Source organism: Entelurus aequoreus, linkage group LG23 (genome assembly GCF_033978785.1).
Source record: "Entelurus aequoreus isolate RoL-2023_Sb linkage group LG23, RoL_Eaeq_v1.1, whole genome shotgun sequence".
Lineage (NCBI taxonomy): Eukaryota > Metazoa > Chordata > Actinopteri > Syngnathiformes > Syngnathidae > Entelurus > Entelurus aequoreus.
In genome coordinates, this window is record NC_084753.1 from 15,813,560 (window position 1) to 15,841,059 (window position 27,500).

The following is a 27,500-nucleotide window of genomic DNA, read 5'->3' on the forward strand; positions in this document are numbered from 1 at the left end:
GTTCATTTTAAGATTTGGGTAAAAACGTGAAATAAATTGCAAAATGTTTTTCAGTCTTTTGAATAATGAAGGACTTACTTTTTAGGTCCCGTTTGTCTTTGTGGTATTGTTGAATGACTGCCAGTGTATTGCACACCTGTGAAAGAATTGGACATTGACATGTTCAAATGAAGAACACCCTCAGGTAAAATCATGTCAAATGGGCTAACACGAAAATAATTACTGATTTTGTCCCCCTGAGGGTTCAAACTACATGCTGCTTGTGCTACGTCAATTAAAATAACTCTTTCACTCCTTTTAAATATTAATTCAACTTTTTCGGAATCTATGTTTTGTTTTAGCAATGTTTACAAAACGACAGCAAAAAAAGGAAAATGGTAATGCTGCTCACAAACTCCACTAGAGGGCAGTATTGCAATAGTAACTGCATCTTAAACTTTATTGCACTCATGTATTGAATATTACCTGTTTTAAGGTTTTTAACCTGATTTTTAGATAGAAGAGAAGTTACAATAAATATTAACAAAATTATATAATAATGGTCGATGTTTTTTTGTGCATTCCTCTTTTATTTCGTTCTCTTACATGAGAAGTGGTGTTGTCCCACTAGAACCAAAGCTTTGCTGCATGAAGTGGTGGAATGTTTGGAAGATTTCAACACACTGGAACATATATCAATGAATGTCATTTCAAGTATTACATTATTTGTTATGAAAATGATCAACACACGTAATTATTCATCCAACATCACCTAATCATGTGTGCAATGTCCCAGCTGTTTCGTTCACAGCATCCCGTCGCCATGGTGACGGACGCCCACATCCACAACACATCAATCTACAGACGTGGTTTCCAGTGTTTACATCATGAATGCTAGCTTTAGCAGCTAAGCTACCTTAAAAACACGAGGGGAACCTTCCTTTCTTGTACCTCTCAGTGTCCTGTGTCAGCTCTGATGGTTTATTGCATGCTGTCGGCCGCCTTTCACTCGAGTGGGGAGAAGTTTAAAGCGCGTCGGTGGCGGTCCAGTCCAGCAGTCGGGTGCTATCATGCGCCTGCCAAACACACACACACACACACCACGCTCCTTTTCCAGTGCTCATGGGTAACGATCCATCCAGCTCAGAGTCCAGACGTCGTCAGGACGACTGCATGAGGCCCGTCAGACGTTTGCCAGTCAGTGACTTGCCCTGATAGGAAACAGAAGGTAAACAAAGGACACATTAGTTGTTTTTACTAAATTAATAATCCACCATCATTGTTACAAGCTAACAGTTAGCATGTGTCAAGTACCAAGTTACATGAAGGAAGTGTATGGCCAACGCTAGCATGCAGCATATGTAACGTACCAAGTTATATGACCTCGGTGTACGGCAAAAAAAAAAAAAGTTTCATGCTGATTTTAGCATGCTAACAGTTAGCTTATGTAACATACAATGTGATGACATTTTTTATTTATTTCATTATTTATTTTACTCTATATTTTTATCTATTTTTTTTTGTTGTACTTGTTGGGGTGGAAACAGCATTTAATGCACTTTTGGCTATTTTTGTCAATGTGTCTAAAACTTAATAAAATATTGACAGTTAATTTAAGAACAATTTCCCTTGTGGATCAATAAAGTTTGTCTAAGTCTAAGAATTTTTTTATTTTAACACTACGTAGTTGTATATCTTTTTTTCATCAGTTATGAGTCCTTTCTTTGGCTTTATATTTATTATTTTTCTAATCAGCCTGACCAAATCCTTAAAAATAATCTTTGTGATTAACACATTTAAATATTTTCTCCCGTTAAACTGTAAGTAGGTTAGATATAATTATTAGAGATGTCTGATAATATCGGCCGATAAATGCTTTGAAATGTAATATCGGAAATTATCGGTATCGTTTTTTTAATTATCGGTATCGTTTTTTTTTTTTTTTAAATCAACATAAAAAACACAAGATACACTTAAAATTAGTGCACCAACCCAAAAAACCTCCCTCCCCCATTCACACTCATTCACACAAAAGGGTTGTTTCTTTCTGTTATTAATATTCTGTTATTAACATTCTGGTTCCTACATTATATATCAATATATATCAATTACAGTCTGCAAGGGATACAGTCCGTAAGCACACATGATTGTGTGTGCTGCTGGTCCACTAATAGTACTAACCTTTAACAGTTAATTTTACTAATTTTCATTAATTACTAGTTTCTATGTAACTGTTTTTGTATTGTTTTACTTTCTTTTTTATTCAAGAAAATGTTTTTAATTTATTTATCTTATTTTATAATTTTTTTTAAAAAGGACCTTATCTTCACCATACCTGGTTGTCCAAATTAGGCATAATAATGTGTTAATTCCACGACTGCATATATCGGTATCGGTTGATATCGGTATCGGTAATTAAGAGTTGGACAATATTGGAATATCGGATATCGGCAAAAAGCCGTTATCGGACATCCCTAATAATTATTAAATATGATTCAAATCAAGACTAAGATGGCTAATTCAGTGTTAATATTTATACACTTATACATTTATAAATATCAATAAAGTACTTTCTATTCTATTTGAGTGGGCCCCGTACCCCTCTGTAGTGGACAAAGTTGTCCCCGAGATGACAAATGTTAAGAAGCCCTGTTGTACTGTATAATGATCACATCTGCCTTGCACCTGGGACATATGTTGAAAATGATTATTGATAGTAGAGATGTCCGATAATATCGGACTGCAGATATTATCGGCTGATAAATGCTTTAAAATGTAATATCGGAAATTATCGGTATCGGTTTCAAAAACTTAAATTTATGACTTTTTAAAACGCCGCTGTGTACACGGACGTAGGGAGAAGTGCAGAGCGCCAATAAACCTTAAAGGCACTGCCTTTGCGTGCCGGCCCAGTCACATAATATCTACGGCTTTTCACACACACAAGTGAATGCCACGCATCCTTGGTCAACAGCCATACAGGTCACACTGAGGGTGGCCGTATAAACAACTTTAACACTGCTACAAATATGCGCCACACTGTGAACCCACACCAAACAAGAATGACAAACACATTTCGGGAGAACATCCGCACCGTAACACAACAGAAACACAACAGAACAAATACCCAGAACCCCTTGCAGCACTAACTCTTCCGGGACGCTACAATATACACCCCCCTACCCCCCGCCCACCTCTACCTCCTCATGCTCTCTCAGGGAGAGCATGTCCCAAATTCCAAGCTGCTGTTTTGAGGCATGTTAAAAAAAATAATGCACTTTGTGACTTCAATAATAAATATGGCAGTGCCATGTTGGCATTTTTTTTTCCATAACTTGAGTTGATTTATTTTGGAAAACCTTGTTACATTGTTTAATGCATCCAGCGGGGCGTCACAACAAAATTAGGCATAATAATGTCTTAATTCCGCGACTGTATATATCGGTATCGGTTGATATCGGAATCGATAATTAAGAGTTGGACAATATAGGAATATCGGCAAAAAAGCCATTATCGGACATCTCTAGTTGATAGTGTAAAAAATGTCCTTGCTAAATGATATCAAACAGTGCAGTGGTTCCACGTATCGTCAAATAAACACTTGACGATCGTGTCAATCCAGAGTAAACATGAATATTTGGGCCAAAAGTGTTTGGAAGTTGTGTTGGCTCACCACACTTCGAGTGAACTTCTCCAAGGAGGTCCGTCTGCCTTGTTCCGTTTCCAGCTGCAGGAGGAGAGGCAGGGATAAATGCAAGGTCAGCACTAATCGCTACTGTACAACCTACTTTCTTTCTGGCCGTCAGCAGGTCCTGGTAGACGTTGGAGCGCAGGAAGCGGGCGTAGCTGTCGCTCTTCATCAGCTTGTAGATGTGATCCTGAACACACACAAGGGCCTCAAGGTAAAGCGCAAATGTGCGGCGGCAGACAACCACAACGTACGCCTACATTTAAAAACACGTATATTACTTTGGGAGACAAGTAGAGCGGTACCTCAACGTAAGAGTGCTTTGGGATAAGAGCGGTGTCTGTTAAGCTTGAAGAAAAAAGGTGAGTCACGAGCATATTGCCGTGGAAAATGTCACAGCAAACGCCGCAAGATTCGACCAAAGCATCGGGACTTTACTAAGTTGCTAGAATTAGCTTAACATAACTTTATGGGAAGTAAGGAAGTGTGTGTGAAGGACACAAGTGGACGATATTCATTGAATTAAAGAAAGAAATCATCAAAGAACATGGCCGGAGCGTGTAGCGAGCTGAGGAGTGTATCACTGCTGGTCTGTGCCGCACTGAAGCAGAACCAGTCGATAACGCCGGCCAAGAATGTTAAAATGATATCCAAACGGCAGACGTGTGTCAATGAGAATATGGAGAAGCTGCTGATGGTGTGTTTGATGGAGACATGACTTCATAAAACTACGGAAGTTGTTTGTACGACATTCTATTGTATTGTTTTTACACAATATTTATTCTTCAAAAGTTTTTATTCTTGTGTCACACGTTAAAATTGTGCACCAATTTAAAATGGACTTAAATTCATTTCAGTGAGAGACTTTCTTTTGGGATTCATGTGTTAAAGTGGCAAGGCAAGGCACGTTTATAGAGCACCATTTCAAGAAGGCAAAATCAAAATATAAAATCACATTTCAAATTAAAACCAGAAAATACAATCATAATTCAAATGAAAATCACTCAAAGAGTGTAGTTAGCATAACATATGACAAGCAATTAGATAAAAGTGTTTCCGCCTGGATTTGAACATTGCCAAAGTTGAGGCCCGTCTCCCATCTTTAGGAAGACTATTCCAGATCTTAGAAGCACGGATACATAGGAGACCACTTCCTGAGGTTCTCGGAGCTCGAGATGGTTCACATGTCTCTAACATGTCAGAGATGTACTTTGGAACAAGACCATGAAAAGACTTGTACACACGGAGAGCAGTTTTAAAGTCTATTCTCTGAGCACCTAAGCACTGGACTTATATGGTCGTATTTCCTGGTTCTAGTCAGCCATTACCATAGTCTAACCCAGTGGTTCTCAAATGGGGGTACGCGTTCCTCTGGGGGTACTTGAAGGTATGCCAAGGGGTATGTGAGATTTTTTTAAAATGTGTGTCAAAAAGAACTGTGAAAAGAAATGCAACAATGCAATATTCAGTGTTGACAGCTAGATTTGTTGTGGACATGTTCCATGAATATTGATGTTAAAGATTTCTTTTTTTGTGAAGAAATGTTTAGAATGAAGTTCATGAATCCAGATGGATCTCTATTACAATCCCCAAAGAGGGCACTTTAAGTTGATGTTTACTTCTATGTGTAGAAATCTTTATTTATAATTGAATCACTTGTTTATTTTTCAACAAGTTTTTTGTTACTTTTATATCTTTTTTTCCAAATAGTTCAAGAAAGACCACAACAAATGAGCAATATATTGCACTGTTATACAATTTAATAAATCAGAAACTGATGACATAGTGCTGTATTTTACTTCTTTAGCTCTTTTTTTCTACCAAAAACTGCTTTGCTCTGATTAGGGGGTACTTGAATTTAAAAAAAATTCACAGGGGGTACATCACTGAAAAAAGGTTGAGAACCACTGATCTAACCTGCTGTAAACAGAGGCATGGATTAGTCATTCTAATTTTGATTTAGACATCAGTCCTCTCATTTCGGCAAGGTTTTTCAGGTGGTAAAAAGCTGTTGTTATTGACTTAATGTGTCTGTTAAAGTTCACGTCTGAGTGCATTATGAGCTCTAGATTTCTAACCTGCTTATCAGGTTTCAGGGAGAGGGTCTCAAGGTGACTAATAATAGTTTATCTTTGCTTCTGTGGGCTAAAGACAATCATTTCACTTGTGTTTGAGTTTAGCTGAAGAACAATATTTTCCATGCACACACTGATCTGTTCCATGCAGCGACAAAGTGGTCATATTATGATTTTTTTCTGATATTTAAAACACTTTCTTGTGGTCTACATAACATGTAATGGTGGTTCTTTGGTCAAAATGTTGCATAGATGATGTTTTACAGACCATCTTCAAGCTGCCACTTCGACAGCGTCTCCTCCCTGCCATCTTTGTTGTAGTTTATAGCGCTCCCATAGCCAATCTACTGACAGATAAAAGTTCCAACTGTCCGCTACTTTGTAATAAAAATGGCCTGGAGCGGAGGATGCATGTGCATGTACTGTAGGAGCTTACTGACTACAATGGTGCAAAGCACTCCACCATATATACTACCGTTCAAAAGTTTGGGGTCACATTGAAATGTCCTTACTTTTGAAGGAAAAGCACTGTACTTTTCAATGAAGATAACTTTAAACTAGTCTTAACTGTAAAGAAATACACTCTATACATTGCTAAAGTGGTAAATGACTATTCTAGCTGCAAATGTCTGGTTTTTGGTGCAATATCTACATAGGTGTATAGAGGCCCATTTCCAGCAACTATCACTCCAGTGTTCTAATGGTACAATGTGTTTGCTCATTGGCTCAGAAGGCTAATTGATGATTAGAAAACCCTTGTGCAATCATGTTCACACATCTGAAAACACTTTAGCTTGTTACAGAAGCTACAAAACTGACCTTCCTTTGAGCAGATTGAGTTTCTGGAGCATCACGTTTGTGGGGTCAATTAAACGCTCAAAATGGCCAGAAAAAGAGAACCTTCATCTGAAACTCGTCAGTCTATTCTTGTTCTTAGAAATGAAGGCTATTCCACAAAATTGTTTGGGTGACCCCAAACTTTTGAACGGTAGTGTATGTATACCCGCTGACATCACAATCGGGGCAAATTCCAAACGGCTCATTTGGAGGCAGTATGAAGGAATGCGGAATTGTTTTATAAATATCTACGCGATGGTTTGATTTTCACATTTTTAGGACTTATGCAGATCCAAAAATACACAACAGCAGCTAAGAATAGGCAAGAAAAGTTGGATTTACGTAGTAGGTCCCCTTGAAAAGCTAGAAATGTGACATTCGCCAACAAATCGAGTTTTTTGAGTGAATGATGAGACGCGATTGACAGTTGCGAGTCCTTTGTTTGGGAGCCGTTCTTTAATCACATGCAGATACAGCGTCACCCGACTTGCACCTAGCCAAGAAAATGAGTGGGAGTCAAAGCAAATATAGCATTTGAATTACCCTTTTTTATTACTATTATTTGTATTTGTTTTTATTTTTTAGTTCACTGTCCTGAAGAAGTTCAAGTGTACACACACTAGTCACGGTAGTATAATTTAGTATTTATAATTTGGTGTTGTCCTAATTTTTTATTAATACCTCACATTTTATTCTTATTTTTGTATTTCTTTCTGCATTGTTAAAATGCTCAAAAATATAATTACAGTCAATATATCAGAATAATTCTGATCAATAGACTAATATTTGTATACATTTTATTTATTCTGATTCATGTCTTATCTTATACTGCTACTGGTAATTGTTCCATTGATTAAAAAAAATTATAGTAACATAATAACCAGCCAGTCTTTTAAGCAGCTCTTCACAAATAACTGCTTTATCCACATTTTCTCCCCACAAATATATTTATAACATTTTAAAATATTCTGCAGTGGATGACTTAAAATCCACTATATTATTTTGTTATAAGCATACTGTATTTTTTCTAAGCAGTAGTCCGCTTGAATAAATAAATACTGCCCCTCAAATAAACAGCAGCTGTACTGTAAGCACTTTCTCTACGACATGTGATACCAACATGTGTCACAGTAGACGTGGCATCTGTAAAGCTGACATTACGGGACTCCTGATGACGTTTTGAGACATCTCTTACAACTACAGCACCAGAATTGTGCTGCTGAAACAAGTCTGGTTTTGTTTGTTTTTTTTACGACATTTTAGCAAAATATTTTTTTTCCGTAAAATATGCATTTTCTTCCATTTTCGGGTTTTGTCAGGACTCCTGATGACGTTTTGAGACATCTCCTACAACTACAGCACCAGAAATGTGCTGCTGAAGTAAGTCTGTTTTTTGAAATTTTTTTTGTGAAATTTTTTTTTCCCAAAAAAAGCATTTTCTGCCATTTTTAGGTTGTCGGGACTCCTGGTGACGTTTTGAGACATCTCCTACAACTACAGCACCAGAAATGTGCTGCTGAAGCAAGTCCGTTTTTTGAATTTTTTGTAAGGGTCCCCCCTCACGACATTTTAGAAATATTTTTTTTTCGTAAAATATGCATTTTTTTCCATTTTGGGGTTTTTTCGGGACTCCTGATGACGTTTTGAGACATCTCCTACAACTACAGCACCAGAATTGTGCTGCTAAAGCAAGTCCGTTTTTTTGAATTTTTTGTAAGGGTCCCCCCTTATGACATTTTAGCAAAAAAATGTTTCCGTAAAATATGCATTTTCTTCCATTTTCGGGTTTCGTCGGGACTCCTGATGACGTTTTGAGACATCCCCTACAACTACAGCCACTGTGTATAAACAATAATTAGTACCCCGAGGGTCTGATCTACTAAGACCCAAATAACACGAGCTAAACAGCGTGTGCAAACTATAAAATAGTGTGTACTATTAGTGGGCGTGTTGTGTGTTATCTACTGCATGTGCAATTGAAAAGTGGTGAAGACTGCCTTATTTAAATGAGGATTTTCCGTGTACTGTAAGGGGCTTTCGCCATGGAGACACTCATTTGCTGCACATTCATGTGATCCTGCTCCCACCTGATGCATTTGTGTATGTTTTCTCAACATGCAGCAGACATGTACCATTTTGGGGGGCATTTTCAAAGCTGTCCTGTGGTGCATCGACAATGGAAACCACTTGTTTTGCTTGTTATTTTAGCACTGAAGGTGCACTCCAAAGTACAGACTCAAGAAAATGCTTTTTCCCCCACATTGGAGATATGTTAATCTATCTTCTATATAAAAAAACACATCAGCAGACACAAAAAGACATTAGTTAAATGTGTTTCAATCAGCCCCTTAAGGCATCAAGCCGCTATAAAATGATGTTGCTGAATAGACAATGTGTCTCATATTTTTATTTTTGAATGTCCATGTATGTTGCATACGTAGGACAGAGCTCCAGTGCGATCGGCTCCTTTCTAACAGACGTGTGTGTAACTGTCACTTTGCACGCACATAAAAAAAGACAAAAACATCGCTCGCAGTTGAGTTTTAGTCTTGAGAAATTCCACTGCGTGTGCTAAATGGTTATATTTGCCTTTCCTCCTCCCAGTTTTGTGGACGCACTGATGATCGGCGTATATTCTGCATATCCATGAAGACAGACACGCTAAATGAATTGCGCTCCTTGTTCTGCTCACGAAAGAGACACAATCCTCTGTTCAGGAGTTTAGTAGATCAAGTTTGCATGTGTTTTGATACACTTTAAGTAAATCAGGCACTTGTGCTAACCATAAATCGTTTGGCACAGTTCTTCAATATTGGAGTGTATCTAATCAATATCAGCCTGGTACTATCTGCAAATGAGTAAAAAAACAAACAAATGAAAAACTTAAGTAACCTAGTCTGCTTTTTTTTTTTTTAGTAGAATTTGACTGAAAGCCCTTGTCGTGCCCACCTGTGCGTCCTCATAGCTGTATCTTCCAGGATCTTTCAGGTTGTGGCTGGTGCGCTCGTAGCTGTGAGAGTCTAAGTTGATGGAACTCGGCGCTCCTTCTGCCAAAAACTCGGCCCAGATTTCGTGCGCTCTTTGTGCTACTTCCTGCTGTGGAATCCTCTTCAGGTCCTGCACGGCCAACCAGAAGCTAAACAAACAGCAAATATTAATACAGGACCATGATGATGTTTTCTAACTCAATCAATGTTGCTTCTTCTCCTAACAAGTCACATTTATTTCATAAACTGAATATAAAAATGTACATATTTTACAAATATGTCTAGCACTTTTCAGTCTAATAGTGTTTTGAACTATTCACTTGTTTTTGTTTTGTTAGACATATAAACGTAGGGCGCGGCCACCGCTGCTGCCCACTACTCCCCTCACCTCCCAGGGGGTGATCAAGGGTGATGGGTCAAATGCAGAGAATAATTTCGCCACACCTAGTGTGTGTGTGACAATCATTGGTACTTTAACTTTTTTTTATATAATACTTATTGAAAGTTTCACAAGTACTTTCTTTGATCATTTTGTGTGCAACTATAATAAGGTTATCATCTTGGACCTGGAAATAAGAATTACAAAATAATACTATTATACAAATTGGTATTAATCAAATATCAAATAATACGGTAATAATAAATATTGACTATAATATACAATATATATACACACATATATTCATATACACACACACGCACACACACACACACACACATATAATATTATGATATATATAATGTAATGTAATCAAATATATAATATGAAATGTAATGAAATATGACTAAAGCATTTTATTTCATAATGTAATGTCATTTTTTGTTTTTAATGTAATAAAATACAATGTTAAGTACTGGTAATACTTGTATAATACATATCTAAAAATATGACATAATTCAAATATTTATATTTAATCATGTAATATAAGATAAGGTATTATTTAATGTGTAACCCAATACAATTTAATATGACAAATAATGTAATTGCAATGTAATGCAACATATAATGTTCATGCTGGCTTTTAACCCAGCATGAGACTTTAAACTGTTTTTAACTTTTAACTTTTTTAACTGCTTTTTATCTAACAAAATTGTTCTTAGGGTAATTTTGTATTTCCTTTTTTAATGTGTATTTTACTTCTGTTTTAAATTGTATTTTTTAGTCTGTCTTGCCTTTATTTATTTGTGGTGTACAGCCCTTTGTTTTTCAACTGTGGTTGTTTTTAAAGGGCTTTATAAATAAAGTTGGTATGGTATGGTATGGTATAAAATATGACATTGTTATAATTTAATAAATATATCACTAAAGAAAACATCATATGACATAATGTGTAACATTATATGTCATTATACATAGACATATACATAGACATAACAGAACACCAATAAAGAAAATTACTATATGACATTGTAATGTTAGGTAATATAATAAAATATCAACAAAAAAATATTATATGCTGTAACGTATTATCATTTAATGTAATGTTAAATATTCTGATAATATATTGCATATATTAATGACATATGCCAGTGACGTGCGGTGAGGTTCATGGCTGGTGAGGCACTGACTTCATCACAGTCAGATTTACAAACATATGAACCCTAAAGAGTATCTTATTCACCATTTGATTGGCAGGAGTTAACGAGTTATGTTTAAAAGCTCATACCAGCATTCTTCCCTGCTTGGCACTCAGCATCAAGGGTTGTAATTGGGGGTTAAATCACCAAAAATGATTCCCGGGGGCGCCGCTGCTGCCCACTGCTCCCCTCACCTCCCAGGGGGTGATCAAGGGGATGGGTCAAATGCAGAGGACAAATTTCACCACACCTAGTGTGTGTGTGACAATCATTGGTACTTTAACTTAACTTTAACTTTAAACATACAAACTGTAGCACACAAAAAAGCACATTTAATAAAAAAAACGTTATTATGGTCTTACCTTTACTTATAAATGAAGTCCATGCGCCGCTCCTTTTGAACAAAAGCATCGATAACTTGTTTATAGAAGTCTTCCTTATCTTTCTTCAGTTTTAAAAGTCTCGATGGAGATATTCCTTTAATTATTACCTCCTGCTTGGATTGAAAGTCCAGTTTAGAAAACTGTTTTATTTTAAATATGTAGTCCTCCATGTTAAAAGTTCAGGCGAGAGGAAAAAATAAACGATCGCTGCTAACTGTTGCTGCTTGTTGTCACTTCTTCTGCAGCCGAGTAGTCGCAAGAATGATCTCTGGGATCACTACCGCCCTCAACCACTAGGAGGCGGGATTACTGCGAGCCTCACCCAGTGCGTCTTCGCAGCCGTTTTATGATTGCTCAGCACAAGAAATACGTTACACACATACAGTTGTTGACAAAATACACTGTACATTACATACCTCAGCTAACTAAACTAGGGAAATGTATAATCAAATTCATATAGCAATACGGTCTCACTGCACAGCAGGCCAGCAGTTAGCAGAGTCATTGCGCAATCCATGGTGAGGCTCAACTGGCTGGTGACTCACCGCAAGTCTCTTCTCAGTATTTGAACGGCAAATGTGAATATTCAGCGATTTGGAATAAAAATAATCTAAAACTGGTGAAGTTAAATGGAAAATAACTTTATAATATAATCACTGGAAACATATAACAATTTAATGATTTTTTTTCCTTTTTACATTTTTTTTGTTTCCATGATGGCATGTGAAGCCCTGCCTCACCTGACTGCACGTCACTGACATATGCGTTACATATAACAAAAAATATGACAAGTATAATGTAATGTAAGATAATGCAATACAATATCACTAAAGAAAACATACAGCAATGTAATGCAATGCTAAATATGACTGAAGTAAACATATGACATATTGTAATGCAATGTAAATACTATATCACAGATAAACAATTTTTATGGCATATTGTTATAATGTAATGTTATATAATAAGTTATAACTAAAGAAAACAATGTAATGCTTTATAATATAATCAGTAAAAAACATTACTTCCAATGTTAATATAATGAAGTATCACTAAAGAAAAAAAAGATTATATGACGTATTATAACTTGATGTAATTTTAAATAATAAAATACCACTAAAAAAAACATATGTTATATATTATACAATGTATCACAAAACAAAATATTCTATGAAAATTATAATGTTAGATATTTTGATGATTGTTTTTTTGAGATGTGGTGCAGTAAATCTTAAAGATTGTGCACGTAAATTATGAACTCACCGCAAGTTTTCCGAGCTGAACTCGGACTCCAAGAACTTGAAGAAGAGATCTCGTCCAGCTGGGTCCTTCAAGGCTTCTTCCAGCGAGAAGCCCCACTTCTTCACCCTCTGCTGACCGGGCTCCTTGCTGTGGAGGAAAGTAGTACAAACTAAATACTGCGCATTCTTATATTTTCATCATCCTAAACTTTCAAAACTTTGATATTGTCATTTATTGTGCGCAAGTGATTTGATTGCGATTGATTAAGCAAACTGACCTCTGAATTTCCTTTAGTGCCTGAGAAAATGTCCCATTACACAGAGTAATTACCAGTAGATATCCCGCACTACGCTTTATGGCGCTGTTAAATCTACAGCACTGACCTCTTTTACTGTGTACCTCTGACGCGCATTAACTGCTGCTTTATCTATTTGAAGAATAAATATGCCTTTATGTCTGCATGCTGACAAGTAAATGAAGACGTATGTGTTATGTGTGAGGGCCTTGTCTGCCCACCCGGGAGGGGTGGGGGTGGGGGGGGGGGGAGTCCATCCAAAACACTTATGGTGGAGGTGAATATCTGCCGCTAAAAATAGTCAGGAAAAGTAATAATACATTCATAAAGTAGTTTCAATTGTATTTTTCTCCCAGTCCCAAAACAAGTTGGATAATTAGAGGTAAGGAATTGTTCATAGGTGTGACTAGTGATGGGAAAGTGTATGGCACACTCAATAGCTGCATTGACACTGCACTGATAGTGTGAGTGTTGCCTAATAGTCTTCTGCCATCTACTGGATTAAAAAGGTTCCTACACAAAATTTCCGCACAGCTATTTGTTGAAAAAACAAAACTATTTGCCAACTATAAATTTTATTTGCATGTCAAATGTAGGGTTTTATTAACCCCCTGAGATCGGTAGGTCGTGAGTTCAAACCCCGGCCGAGTCATACCAAAAACTATAAAAACGGGACCCGTTGCCTCCCTGTTTGGCACTCAGCATCAAGGGTTGGAATCACCAAAAAATGATTCCCAGGCGCGGAAACCGCTGCTGCCCATTGCTCCCCTCACCTCCCAGGGGGTTATCAAGGGGATGGGTCAAATGCAGAGGACACATTTCACCACACCTAGTGTGTGTGTGACAATCATTGGTACTTTAACTTTAATTTTAAATGGTAGGAAGACCATTATGAAACATTAGGAGCCTGACCTACTAAGGTTTGCATGTAATAAAACACATGCAACCTTGATAGCACACGCAAAGCTGATCTACTAAAAGACTGTGCAGAGGATGGAAACTCTTCAGTGAGAAACATTTTGTGTCTCTGTCTTCATGAAGATGCAGAATATATGCTGATCAGAACGCCCACAATACTGGGAGGAGAAGATGCAAATATAATGACTCACCACGCGTAATGTGATTTATCAAGGCTGGTCACTGTTTTACTGGTGCTATTTTGCGTCTTTATTTAGCACTCGTAAAAAGTATACGCAAACTGATAGTTACGCACATGGCTGTGAGAAAGAGAGAGAAGACAGACAGAGAATCCTTCATCGTGTGTGTGTGTGTGTGTGTGTGTGTGTGTGTGTGTGTGTGTGTGTGTGTGTGTGTGTGTGTGTGTGTGTGTGTGTGTGTGTGTGTGTGTGTGTGTGTGTGTGTGTGTGCGTGTGTATGTCAACATAATTGGACTGTCATTAATATATGAATAACATTAGACATATTGTATGTTCAGCAACATCCTTTTATAATTGTATAGCTTCTGAATGACTGAAGGGCTGATTAAAACATGTTTGTTTTTTTTATTTAGGAAATATGTTATAATATATTTCCAATATTAAAAACATGTCTTTCAATATGCATCATTACAGACCCATTAATGTGCTGCGGTTCCGTGACGGACCACCGCCTCCCTGCACAGAGTCAGAGACACTAAAAAGTGTTTCTGTTGTCCCAGATTATGTTTCTATATTGCAAAAAAGGTGTTAAATTATAGATGTGTGCTGCTAGTTCAACAACATCGCACACAGGTTGGAAAGCCTGATAACATCAATGTGAAGGGGAATATGAGTGTAATGCGGGTAGTACAAGCAAAAACCTAATTAAAAAAGGGCGGTCTGCAACACTTTTTAATTATACACACAGTCTTAGTAGATCACACGCCACACGCCCCCTAATAGCATTCGCAATTTTATAGTTTGCACACGCTATTTGGCACTTGGCATTTGGATCTTAGTAGATCATGACCTAACAGTATCAGTGCAGCATCAATACAGCTATAGAGTGTGCAATACACTCACTGAGGTGTCAATTACTGTTAGCACAGTAAACAGGAAATAAATAATATTTACCTTTTTTCTCACTATAAGGGACAAGCGGTAGAAAATGGATGGATGGATGGAAGATCCAAATGATCACACTTCAAAATTGTGCCTTTTTCTTCATTTAAAAAAAAATCAATGATGGCGATAAAAAAAAAAGTCAAACGCAGCACGCCATTCCTCTGACTTCTTACAGTACAAGCTGTCACCTATGAGCTGAAATAAGTGCTTACAGTTTAGTTCTTCACAGTCAAACGACATGTTTTTTTTCTTATAGCGACACACACACATTTGAGGGACACAGCATCATTCCTTGTGTTTCATAATGCATCATTTTATGTTATATCACATCTGTGCTGTGATTGGCTGGTGAACAGCACCAGCTCAATGATATATTAATAATAAAAGAATGGACCAATGAAGTGCTTCTGAGTGTACCTGGCCTCCAGGTCCCAGTAGGAGGGGTCATCGCTGGTCCAAGGGTTAGATGGCTCCTGCGGCGTCACAAAAGGGTCGTACTCCATGTACTGCTCCGTGTAGCTTATCAGACTGACATCGCAAAAGAAAAGGAACATTGGTACGCATATGTCACAGCCAATCAGCTTCAGGAGGCTGAATAAAGCAGGAAGTATTGTTTGTATTTAATATCAGCAATACATGTTTAATAACAAGCCGGTAGTCCCGCCTTCTTGACTGTCAATCACTGTCGGCTGTTAATTAGCACTTTCAAACGTATCATTATTGATGGCGTAAGTCAAGTTGTTGTGACGCACCGATTTAACTCGGCTAAGTTGCCGTGTTAGCAGGTTTAAGGGTCAAGGAGGAGCAGCGGTGCTGGACCAGCTGGACAAAGAGTAATCACAGTTTTTATGCAAGGTAATGGCTGTGCCCACCAACGTGAGGGAGTCGAGGAGGAAAAACTGTGTAGGGAATTTTACAACATACACTATACTTACATTCTTGCAATATGTAAACAGACGTCAGTCTTCCCCAGGGCAGCTGTGGCTACAAAAAGTAGCTTACCACCACCAGGTGTGAATGAATGACGGGTTTTTAACATGTAAAGCGACTTTGGGTACTTAGAAAAGCGCTATATAAATCGCAGGTATTATTATTATTATTATTAGACGTATACGCATTGATGAAACTTGCAATGCAATTGATGGGCATGTTTTTTCATATATCATTTTATGTTTGTACATGTGCAGTATAATAATGACATAATATATATAAGTAATAATGAGAAAATAAGAAACATAAGAATGCTTGTATTGACACATTTATCCATAGCTGCACCAAAATTGTATGGTTTCTTCCTTGGCCTATTGAGTGGATTTTGGCTTATTGTTTTAGGAGAAGAAAATTATAAGAATAGATTCAACTACTGATTTTTAAATTTATTTTATATCTAAACTAATACAAATTGTATAATGTATTGTTGTAGATATCACCCGAGTATAATTGTATTATATGTATATATCTTTATATTGTATAATATTAAATTATAATGTATTACATCGAATTATGTTATATCGTATTAAATTAAATTATATCATATCTTAGTGTATCAAATTATATTATATTGTATTAAATTATATTATATTAATATATTGTATTACCATATATTAAATTACATTATATTGTACTACATTGAATTATACTGTAACATATTGAATTATTTGAATATAAATGTTTTGTTTTGTTTTTTTATTTTTAAATATTGGATTATATAAAATTATATTAAATTGTATTGTATTACAATAAATTACTATATTAAATATTATTGTATTTTATATTAAATTCCATTAGATTAATGTTTTTATTATAACTGTAAATATGTGTTTTTATGTTTGCTCTTTAGTGATTATTCCCATACGGTATATTACCATTATTATTATTTATTTTAATATATGTTCAAATATTTTGTACCTTTCAATAGTTGTTATCTAGACATTTCCCCTTTTTGAAATTTAATATTTACATTATGAAAAAATGTATAAAACAATTCTTGTACAACCCTGCACCAGTACAAATGTCATATTGTATATTGTATATAAAATGTTATGTTTTATTACATTCTGTTGTAATCAATTCTGTTTCTAGCCAGGATGTGCAAACACAAGTCACATGACTCAGACAGTGAGCAGGCTGCGACGATGCCGTTGACAACATGATTATTTTGATATGTTTCTGTGCAGTCAACAACAAAAAATGTTATTTCACCTTTCAGCAACTTTGGACATCTTCATGCAGTGGCGATCAAGCTGGGCATTCAGGAATAAAATCTATAGTTGCAAAAAAAAAATGTTCATGTTTTGCTTGGAGAAAACCAAAAACAGCATTGAGGTATAAATGACGTTAAATAACAGTAAAATGTTTTCATTAGAGTTTTTTAATGCACACCTCTTTCTCCACGTCCTCCTTGGTGCCCTTCCTGGAGTGGTGTGAAGGGGTGTGGATGGGACTACGGGACTGTGTGCCCTCCTCTGCCAAACCATACACTGACTGGCCCATTGGACAACGACATAAAGACACATTTTACTTCTACCAATACTGCAGCAATATGAGGAACACCATTGAAAACATGTGCATTGTTACCGGATCAAAGTCATTTGTCCAAATGTGGCCAAATAGGCGCATTGTGGGTTTCTTGGCTAAAAGAACAATCTAAAGAAGAGAATCCCTCTGCCATCTTCCACCAGTTTTTTTAATATATAAATCACCCGCTTGAATATTTCCCTCCTCTTCTCCGACTCTCTCGTCGTCATTTGGGATGTGCGTGTCTGTTGTGATTTCCCTTCCTGGTTCGATGACCCGCCCTATCTTGCCTCCGATTGGCCTGTCCGTAATAATAATATACGTAAACCAACTAATCATCATTGATGTTTCCCGTATATTTTGTCCCCTGCCTGTAGAGTTGCTTCGCCACAGAGCTTCGATTTTTAAGTTAATCATTTTTAATGGAAAACCATAGTTGTTACCACTGGATTATCAAAAACCGTACTCATTACGGGAAAACTGTAGTTGTTGGCAGGTATGGCAAAGAGAAGGATCAAGATTTTAACACGCATTGTAGGTCGGAAAAAACAAAGAAAACGGAAAATATTTTTAAATATTTTAACAGAGATAAAAAAGACGGATTTCCAACTATAGAGAGAAAAATCACATGACTGGCATGACTCCCTGTGAAAGTATTGCTTCTCTCTTCTCGTTGCTCATTTCGAAAGTGGCGGCTCCTTCATTCCAGTTAACAGTGCACCATTGTCTAAACCAGGGGTGTCAAACTCAAATACAGTGTGGGCCAAAATCTAAAACTGAACAAAGCCGCGGGCCAAGGTTGAACAAATTAACCTTTTAATAGGGACCCAAACAAGTTTTGCATTGAATATTGAACAAGCAAGGCTTATATAACTTTATAGTGACATGCAAAATCGAGTTTTAAATAATAATAATAATAATAATAATAATAATTAAAAAATATCAATGGCATATCAAATAAAATTTAAATACAAATTGAAAGCCTCTTTTCTATTTGCAGCCTTCTGAGGTAAATATCAAAATAAACTTTTTCCAAAGGCTAATTATAAATGTGAAAATAAAATAACAATAATGAATAACCCATTATAATAAATCAAACATTCAAGCCTTGAAGTATCAAGAGAAAGTGCATGGATAAAACGTTAATTATTGCTCAGTTTGTTACACCGATTTGCTTTAACACTGAATATGGAACAAGCAACGCTTATATAACTTAATAATGCAAAATCAACTTTCAAAAAACAAACGAAAAAACATCAATGGTATATTAAATACAATTTTAATAAAAAATGTAATGCCTCTTTTCTATTTGCAGCTTTCTGAGGTAAATATCAACATTAACTTTTTCCACAGGCTAATAAATTTGAAAATAAACTAATGAATAAATCAACCAGTCAGGCCATTTTACTGTTCAGTTTGCGACACACTGATCTAATCTGATGTGCCCAAGCCAGATACCTGCCATCTTTTCTTGGATGCTAGTTCATTAATGTCGGGGCTCAGGTGGGCGGGGTTTGGTGGTAGCGGGGGTGTATATTATAGCGTCCCGGAAGAGTTAGTGCTGCAAGGGGTTCTGGGTATTTGTTCTGTTGTGTTTATGTTGTGTTACGGTGCGGATGTTCTCCCGAAATGTGTTTGTCATTCTTGTTTGGTGTGGGTTCACAGTGTGGCGCATATTTGTAACAGTGTTAAAGTTGTTTATGCGGGCACCCTCAATGTGACCTGTATGGCTGTTGATCAAGTATGCCTTGCATTCACTTATGTGTGTGTAAAAGCCGCATATATTATGTGACTCTGCCGGCACGCTGTTTGTATGGAGGAAAAGCGGACGTGACGACAGGTTGTAGAGGACGCTAAAGGCAGTGCCTTTAAGGCACGCCCCCCAATATTATTGTCCGGGTGGAAATTCGGGAGAATGGTTGCCCTGGGAGATTTTCGGGAGGGGCACTGAAAATCGTGAGTCTCCCGGGAAAATCGGGAGGGTTGGCAAGTATGACTATTAGCGGTGAATGCGGTGTTAGAGCGGCACCGCCGCTGTATAATACCGGCTGGCCAGCTCTTATGTTAATTTGATATTGCCTCAAGGGCCAAATTAAATTACACGGCGGGCCAAATTTGGCCCGCGGGCCAGAGTTTGACACCCATGGTCTAAACTGTCAGTGCTTCCGCTGTTGTTCTGTCGTGTGCTCCCCCCGCAAAACTGTGCCGACTTTCAACCAAAGTGTCGTTCAGTCTTTTAGCCGTCCATCGCATTTCTACTCGTAAGGATTCTTCATTCATTACTTCAAGCAACGTTTTTAAGTTTTACAATATAACTATTCATACTTACTAAACTGTCTGTGATGTCTGTAGGGGTTTTTTCATGCATATTTGTACAAGATATCGTAATGTAATGGTGCTGGCGTCATTAGCATTAGCTAATATGCTAACATGTTGACGAGTGGCTGTGTTAGTAGTATTAATTTACAACAGCATTCTTTTTGTATTGTTTCAGTTTCACAAAATCCTCAGTAAATTCACCAAAAACTTCACCGTGGAGTTATTGAGTCTGTTAAGCTGATTGGAGAGCTAGCTTCCGCAGCTAGTGGGTCCATGACGATGACTTCTGTTTTGTAAAACCCCCCGTTTTACTGCCATGTTACAGGCACAGTTTGGAAACAATTAAGATATGTAAACATTTACAGAATATTTCTGTCTATATAAATAATTTCACAATGTATACATCTGCGGTTTATAGTCCGGTGCAGCTAATCTATGGAATAATATTTTTTTCTTCTAAAATTTTGTGGGTGCAGCTTTATACCGGTGCGCTCTATAGCCCAGAAAATACCGTTTTATGCAATCTTGAATCCCACTTGAAAGAACACTAAATACAATAACGGTGCAAACACAAAATTTAAACACTTTGAGCAACATGAAGAGCAACTGCCTCTAAGCAAGCTGAAGTGTATCGGACCATCTCTTGGGGAACTCAAAACATCCAATCTTGACATTCGATTTTCACAAGTCATAGATTATAGCGAATCCACCTCCAACTTGTTGTGAGATTGTTTCAGAATTGTAAAACGTTTGATAAAAGTTCCACTGTAATATTGTGAATAATGAATAAGTTTGCTACCTTTTTAACTCTGTGAGGGTTCTTCATGCGTCTGCATTTCCTGATATCCATCTCTGTAGTGTTGACGCATCCGGGCTGCAGAGGAACAAACACAGATCCTTGCTGGTCACGTCTGAACTCTCCTTGTGGCGTGCAGAGAGCATGCATGACGGGAATATACAGTACAGTAGATGACTCAAAGGAGAAGGAGTGAGATAAGGTGCACAGCAGCAATCGCACGAGTACAGGAAGGGGGCTTACCACGGGTCTGTGGACGTCCCAGAAGGCTCTCTCCTGGCTGTCAAGGATCTTCCTCTCTGTTTTATCTTTTTTCCGGTCAATCCTGTGGAGAAGATCAGTCAGGGTGAGAACCTGAAGCTGTCCTATCAACATGAATGAGGACTGGAAAGTCAGGAGGGCAGCAGGCTTTTGCAAAATTCACAGTTGAACTGAGAATGACTCCTAAATTATAATCCAAATCCATAAATTTGAATTGAATTGGAATTTAAGTTGCAAACAGGAAGCATAATTGCAATTTAACGTCGGATAGAAGGAGGTACGATTAAAATGCCAATTGATAATGTTGGTGTATTGTGTTCCCTCAATTATCACAAGGGTTATGTTGCAGTTCCCCCCAAGGTAAATACATTTCTGCAAATGCATTTTATGATTTTTACGAATACCTTATTCTTTGAACTATAATGTGCACTTAAAATCCTTTCATTTTCTCAAAAATCAACAGTGCTCCTTACAATGCAAGTATTACTTCTGGTTGTGCATATATATACAGTATGTATATATATATATATATATATATATATATATATATATATATATATATACACACATATATATATATACATATATATATGTATACACATACATATATATATATATATATATATATATATATACACACACACACACACACACACACACACACACACACACACACACACACACACACGCACACACGCACACACAGCCGTGGTCAAAAGTTTACATACACTTGTAAAGAACATAATGTCATGGCTGTCTTGAGTTTACAATAATTTCTACAAGTCTTATTTTTTTCTGATAGAGTGATTGGAGCACATACTTGTTGGTCACAAAAAACATTCATGAAGTTTGGTTCTTTTATGAATTTATTATGGGTCTACTGAAAATGTGACTAAATCTGCTGGGTCAAAAGTATACATACAGCAACATACATTATCAATTTTGGTGATGTAGAAACGTTACAATCAAATCAAATTAGCTTCATGGCATGGCCTCTTAACTTCATGTGAGTGATTATGATTGACGACACCCGTTGACTTCTCTGAGCCCATTTAAATAGGGTTCATGTGATGCAGTCATTAGACTCGGTTACAAACGCGACAATGGGAAAGTCAAAGGAACTCAGCACAGATCTGAAAAAACTAATCATTGACTTGAACAAGTCAGGAAAGTCACTTGGAGCCATTTCAAAGCAGCTTAAGGTCCCAAGAGCAACTGTGCAGACAATTGTTTGTAAGTATAAAGTGCATGGCACAGTTTTGTCACTGCCACGATCAGGAAGAAAACGCAAGCTATCACCTGATGCTGAGAGAAAATTGGCCAGGACGATCAAGACTCAACCGACAACCACCAAAAAGCAGGTCTGCAATGAATTGGAAGCTGCTGGAACACAGGTGTCAGTGTCCACAGTCAAGTGTGTTTTTCATCGCCATGGACTGAGAGGCTACCATGCAAGAAGGAAGCGCTTGCTCCAGAAGCGACACCTTAAGTCTCGTCTAAAGTTTGCTGCTGATCACATGGACAAAGACAAGACCTTCTGGAGGAAAGTTCTGTGGTCAGATGAAACATGAATTGAGCTGTTTGGGCACAATACCCAGCAATATGTTTGGAGGAGAAAAGGTGAGGCCTTTAATCCCAGGAACACCAAGCCTACCGTCAAGCATAGTAGTGGTAGTATTATGCTCTGGGCCTGTTTTGCAGCCAATAGAGCTGGTGCTTTACAGAGAGTAAATGGGACAATGAAAAAGGAGGATTATCTCCAAATTCTTCAGGACAACCTAAAATCATCAGCCCGGAGGTTGGGTCTTGGGCGCAGTTGGGTGTTCCAACAGGACAATGACCCCAAACACACGTCAAAAGTGGTAAAGGAATGGCTAAATCAGGCTAGAATTAAGGTTTTAGAATGGCCTTCCCAAAGTCCTGACTTAAACCCCATTGAGAACATGTGGACAATGCTGAAGAAACAAGTCCATGTCAGAAAATCAACACATTTAGCTGAACTGCACCAATTTTGTCAAGAGGAGTGCTCAAAAATTCAACCAGAAGCTTGTGGATGGCTACCAAAAGCGCTTCATTGCAGTGAAAGTTTCCAAGGAACATGTAACCAAATATTAACATTGCTGTATGTATACTTTTGACCCAGCACATTTGGTCACATTTTCAGTAGACCCATAATAAATTCATAAAAGAACCAAACTTCATGAATGTTTTTGTGACAAACAAGTATGTGCTCCAATCACTCTATCACAAAAAGTTTTAGAAATTATTGGAAAATAAAGACAGCCATGACAGTACATCCTTCACAAGTGTATGTAAACTTTTGACCACAACTATATATATATATAAAAATTTAAAAAAGGGTTATACTTGAATAGCGCTTTTGTACCTTCAAGGTACTCAAAGCGCTTTCACACTATTTCCACATTCACCCATTCACACACACGTCGGGAGCTGCCATGCAAGGCCCTAACCACGACCCATCAGGAGCAAAGGTGAAGTGTCTTGTTCAAGGACACAATGGACGTGGCGAGGTTGGTAGAAGGTGGGGATCGAACCAGGAACCCTCAGGTTGCTGGCACAGCCACTCTCCCAACTGCGCCACGCCGTCCCCATCGCTGGAATATAAAGACAATGTATATATATATATATATATATATATATATATATATATATATATATATATATACACACACACAGTCAAGCCCAAAATTATTCGTACCCTTGGTACATTATTGACATAAAGTTACTTTAATAAAACAATGTACCAAGACATCATGGTGGGAAAACAATGTTTCTCAGATTTTATTTACATTTGAAGAACAAGTGGCATGTCCAAAATTATTCATTACCTTTGCAAACTGTCACAGTCCATGGGCAAATTCAAAGTTCTATACTATTCCAAATAGTCCAAGCTGTTCTAACGCATCCTAATTGGCCCGATTCATTGGAAATAGCTGTTTCAATCTAGTAAACAGGTGAAAAACAGCAGCTCTCTGCAGTTGGTTTGTGGACAGTCATGGTTAAGACAAAATACCTCACTGAGGACCTGTGGCTACACACTGTGGCTGCTCACAAGTCAGGAAAGGGCTACAAGTCTAAATGTTTTCATGTTCCAGTTGAGACAGTGCAAAGTATTATTAAAAAAATACAAGACGTTTCGCACTGTAGAAAAGGACGTGGTCGGAAGCCAAAAGTGACACCTGTGCTGGCCAGGAGGATAGTGAGAGAGGTGAAAAAGAATCCAAAGATCACTATCAAGGCTTTATTGGGAAATCTGGGCTCTACTGGTGGCAACATCTCAAAGCAGACAGTCCAATGAACACTGTACTGGGTTCCATGGATGCAGACCAAGGAGGACATCACTTTTGAATGACAAGGCACACTAAAGCCCCTTTGTCATTTGCAAATGCTCATCTGGACAAAGAACAAGAGTCTTCTGTTTTATGTTCAGATGGAATAGAAATTGAATTGTTTGGCAACAATGATGTATCATTCATTTGGCGTAAAAAAGAGAAACCTCAACCCTTAGAGCACCATCCCTACTGTCAAACATGGTGGTGGGAACCTAATGCTTTGGGGGTGTTTTTCAACCAATGGACCAAGGAACCTAATCACAGTAAACAGCACCATGAAACAAGAGCTATACATCCAGATTCTCAACAACATCATCAGGCAGTCTGCAGAGAAACTTGGCCTTGGGCCCCAGTGGACATTTCAACATGACAACGACCCAAAATACCAGTGGAGACATGCAAAAAGCTGGTCAGCAATTAAAGGAAGTGTTTGATTCCTATAATGGCCAATAAAGGCTTTTCGATTGATTATTGAGAAGGGTATGAATAATTTTGGACATGCCACCTTTTGTTCAAATGTAAATAAAAGCTGACAAACTTTTTTTCTCCACAATGATGTCTCTTCTACATCGTATTATCTTCTGAAAGAAACCTAAGTCCAATTTCCAATCAAGAAAATACTTGCTGGTTGAATAAAATTAACTTTATGTCAAAATTTGCAAGGGGTATGAATAATTTGGGGCTTGACTGTATATATTATTATTTATACATTATAGTGTCTACAAAGTGTGCAGTTTTTTTTTTTTTTACTTTAATAGAGACTTTTGTCGAGGCTAGAACCAATTATTAATGTTTACATTTTTTCTTATGGGGCACTGTGCTTCAGTATATGAACTTTTCGGTTTGTGAACCATGTTGAAGAACCAATTAAGTTCACAGATCGACATTCCATTGTAATTAAAGCATTTACGGTATGTTTTCTAATGGAATAATTAATACTTCACAGGTACTCAACCAAAAATACCTCCATAATCACGTTGTGCATTATTATTGACTAAGTTGCGTCACAGCCTGGTTTGTAGTTGCACTAGTTGCCGTAGTAACAGTACCCACTTACTTGACCTGGGCCTCAGCCTGCATGTAGATGAACTCCCACTTCCTGGCAAAGGCTCTCTGGAGCCGAGCGAGGTTCTCCTGTCAGACAGAGCACACAATTGCAATGGTAACAAATGTAGGTACAATAATTCACCCACCCTATGTGCATATTTGAAAGTACCACTTGTTAAACAGTAAAAGGTTTGAATGCATTCATAACATAACATGATGCCACCATTCAAAAGTATTTATCTTCTCCACGATGCGATTGAGAGCCGTCATGGTCACAGGCATCAGAGTGTGACCTTTGAGTGGTTGTTCTTTTGTACCCCAAGCAGGACAAAACGATCAATAACAGGTTAGAGGAGAAATCCGCTACCTACCGCTTCGTAATCGGCCAGCTCCAGCCTGGTCTTATTCTGCATGGTCCGCTTGCACAGGTAGATGGCTGTAGGGATTGCAACAATGATACTTCAGTGCCCAATGCTTGCATCTTACACGTCTATCTAACCAGTGTTCAACATCTGATACTTTAGGAAGATCAGGTCAAATGTGAAAGGTCAGTGAGTTGATCAGCGTCAGTCATGTTCATCAGGCTGAAGGGCAGCGTGTGAAATGGTGACTAATCCTGTTGACAGTGTGCGCTTACTGGTACTGTTTTTTTTTTTGTCCTTTGGTACGTGCTGTGTTCGCTCAAACTGTGCACCATCACTTTCTGCCAACATTTGTCTCGTTTTAAAATGCTTTCCAAGACAAACCATGCATGCATTTTCCTACGTACTGTACAGTGGAACCGCGACTTAAGAACCCCACTGTTTGTGAACTTTTCCGATTTACGAACTATTAGATCGAGCCAAACAATTAATAAAAACAATAAAATAAATACAATACTCTTGAAACACTCCCTTAATGCACAATTAAGGAAAGGATCTCAAACTTAAGGCCCGGAGGCCATTTGAGACCCCCAAGCCCATATTTTGTGGCCCTTTACTAAACATAATTTAATGTAAGCACTGCCCGTGCACCCTAGTAGGCTAATACTTAAATGTTACTAATATACCGTAAATTCCAGACTATAAACCGTTACTTTTTTCCTACACTTTGATCCCTGCGGCTTATAGGGCGGAGCGGCTAATTTTGGTTAATTTTCTTTTCGCTGGCGGCTATAATACATTTTAATTTATTTAAAAAAACAAGCAAAAACACATTGTGCTACAGCGCCATCTTTTGGACGAGTTCCCTCACCGCAGGTGCTGCAATGTCCTTCCATATACCGGAAGTGATTATTTTTTTCAACCAGTGTCGTGCCGTGCAGTCTTTTAGCCGTCCTTAGCATTTCTACTCGTATGGATTCTTCATTCATTACTCCAAGCAACGTTTTTAGTTTTACAATATAACTAAATCTATTCTTACTTTCTAAACCCCACTATTTGTGAACTTTCAGATTTGCGAACTATTAGAACACTAAAAAATGGTCCCTAGTGTGTGAATGTTGTCTGTCTATCTGCATTGGCCTTGCGATGAGGTGGCGACTTGTCCAGCGTATACGCCGCCTTCCGCCCAAATGCAGCTGAGATAGGCTCCAGCACCCCCTGCGACCCCAAAAGGGACAAGCGGTAGAAAATGGATGGATGCCAAGTATGTATCCGTTTATGAACACTTTCTTCAAGCATTTTGTGCTTGCTCCTATTGAAAAGATTGAGGATGCCGGCGTCGTACCACAGCAAGTTTTTAAATGTGATGAGAATAGACTTTTCTGAAAAAAGATGCCAGAGCGAACCTAATTCCCAGCAGTGGACAAGACTACCTCTTGTTCAGTAGCGCCTCTTCCAAGAGCGCACACACACTCTGCCCCTCCCCACGACCCCTTCTTTCTCCCCTCTGTCTGCTCCTTCCTCTCTTTCTCTCCGCTCCTCTCCTCAGCTGCTCGTTTGCTGATGTTAATGTACTGTAAGTGGATTTTACTTTTTTAAAGGAGTCATATTTCTACATGTAAAAGACTTCCTTGTGGTCTACATAACATGTAATGGTGGTTCTTTGGTCAAAATGTCGCACAGATCATGTTTTACAGACCATCTTCAAATTGCTTTCTGACCGTCTCTTCAGGATGCAC

At 37.8% G+C, this 27,500-nt stretch overlaps 2 protein-coding genes across 6 annotated transcripts in view; one reads left to right on the forward strand and one right to left on the reverse strand.

Moving 5' to 3' along the window:
- The window catches only part of lama2 (laminin, alpha 2), a 558,082-nt gene extending 557,577 nt beyond the window's left edge, over positions 1-505 (forward strand). The window contains exon 76 of the mRNA XM_062033747.1: positions 1-505. This exon is cut by the window's left edge and continues 1,467 nt beyond it. The gene's annotated coding sequence lies outside the window, so the exon portion shown is untranslated.
- A 39-nt stretch (positions 506-544) lies between these two features.
- The window catches only part of rgs6 (regulator of G protein signaling 6), a 220,425-nt gene continuing 193,469 nt past the window's right edge, over positions 545-27,500 (reverse strand). For 3 of the 5 annotated variants that reach the window (XM_062033748.1, XM_062033751.1, XM_062033749.1), the window contains 12 exons: positions 25,771-25,835; positions 25,410-25,486; positions 20,982-21,063; positions 20,742-20,816; positions 17,489-17,590; positions 17,309-17,370; positions 15,524-15,634; positions 12,791-12,916; positions 9,529-9,715; positions 3,768-3,857; positions 3,653-3,706; positions 546-1,190 (listed from right to left, as the gene is read on the reverse strand). In XM_062033748.1, the coding sequence (XP_061889732.1) occupies positions 1,140-1,190; positions 3,653-3,706; positions 3,768-3,857; positions 9,529-9,715; positions 12,791-12,916; positions 15,524-15,634; positions 17,309-17,370; positions 17,489-17,590; positions 20,742-20,816; positions 20,982-21,063; positions 25,410-25,486; positions 25,771-25,835 (1,082 nt within the window). In that variant the 3' untranslated portion in view covers positions 546-1,139. Of the gene's footprint in view, positions 1,191-3,652; positions 3,707-3,767; positions 3,858-9,528; positions 9,716-12,790; positions 12,917-15,523; positions 15,635-17,308; positions 17,371-17,488; positions 17,591-20,741; positions 20,817-20,981; positions 21,064-25,409; positions 25,487-25,770; positions 25,836-27,500 lie in introns of all 5 variants that reach the window. The other 2 variants (XM_062033753.1, XM_062033752.1) reach the window with 1 other exon arrangement.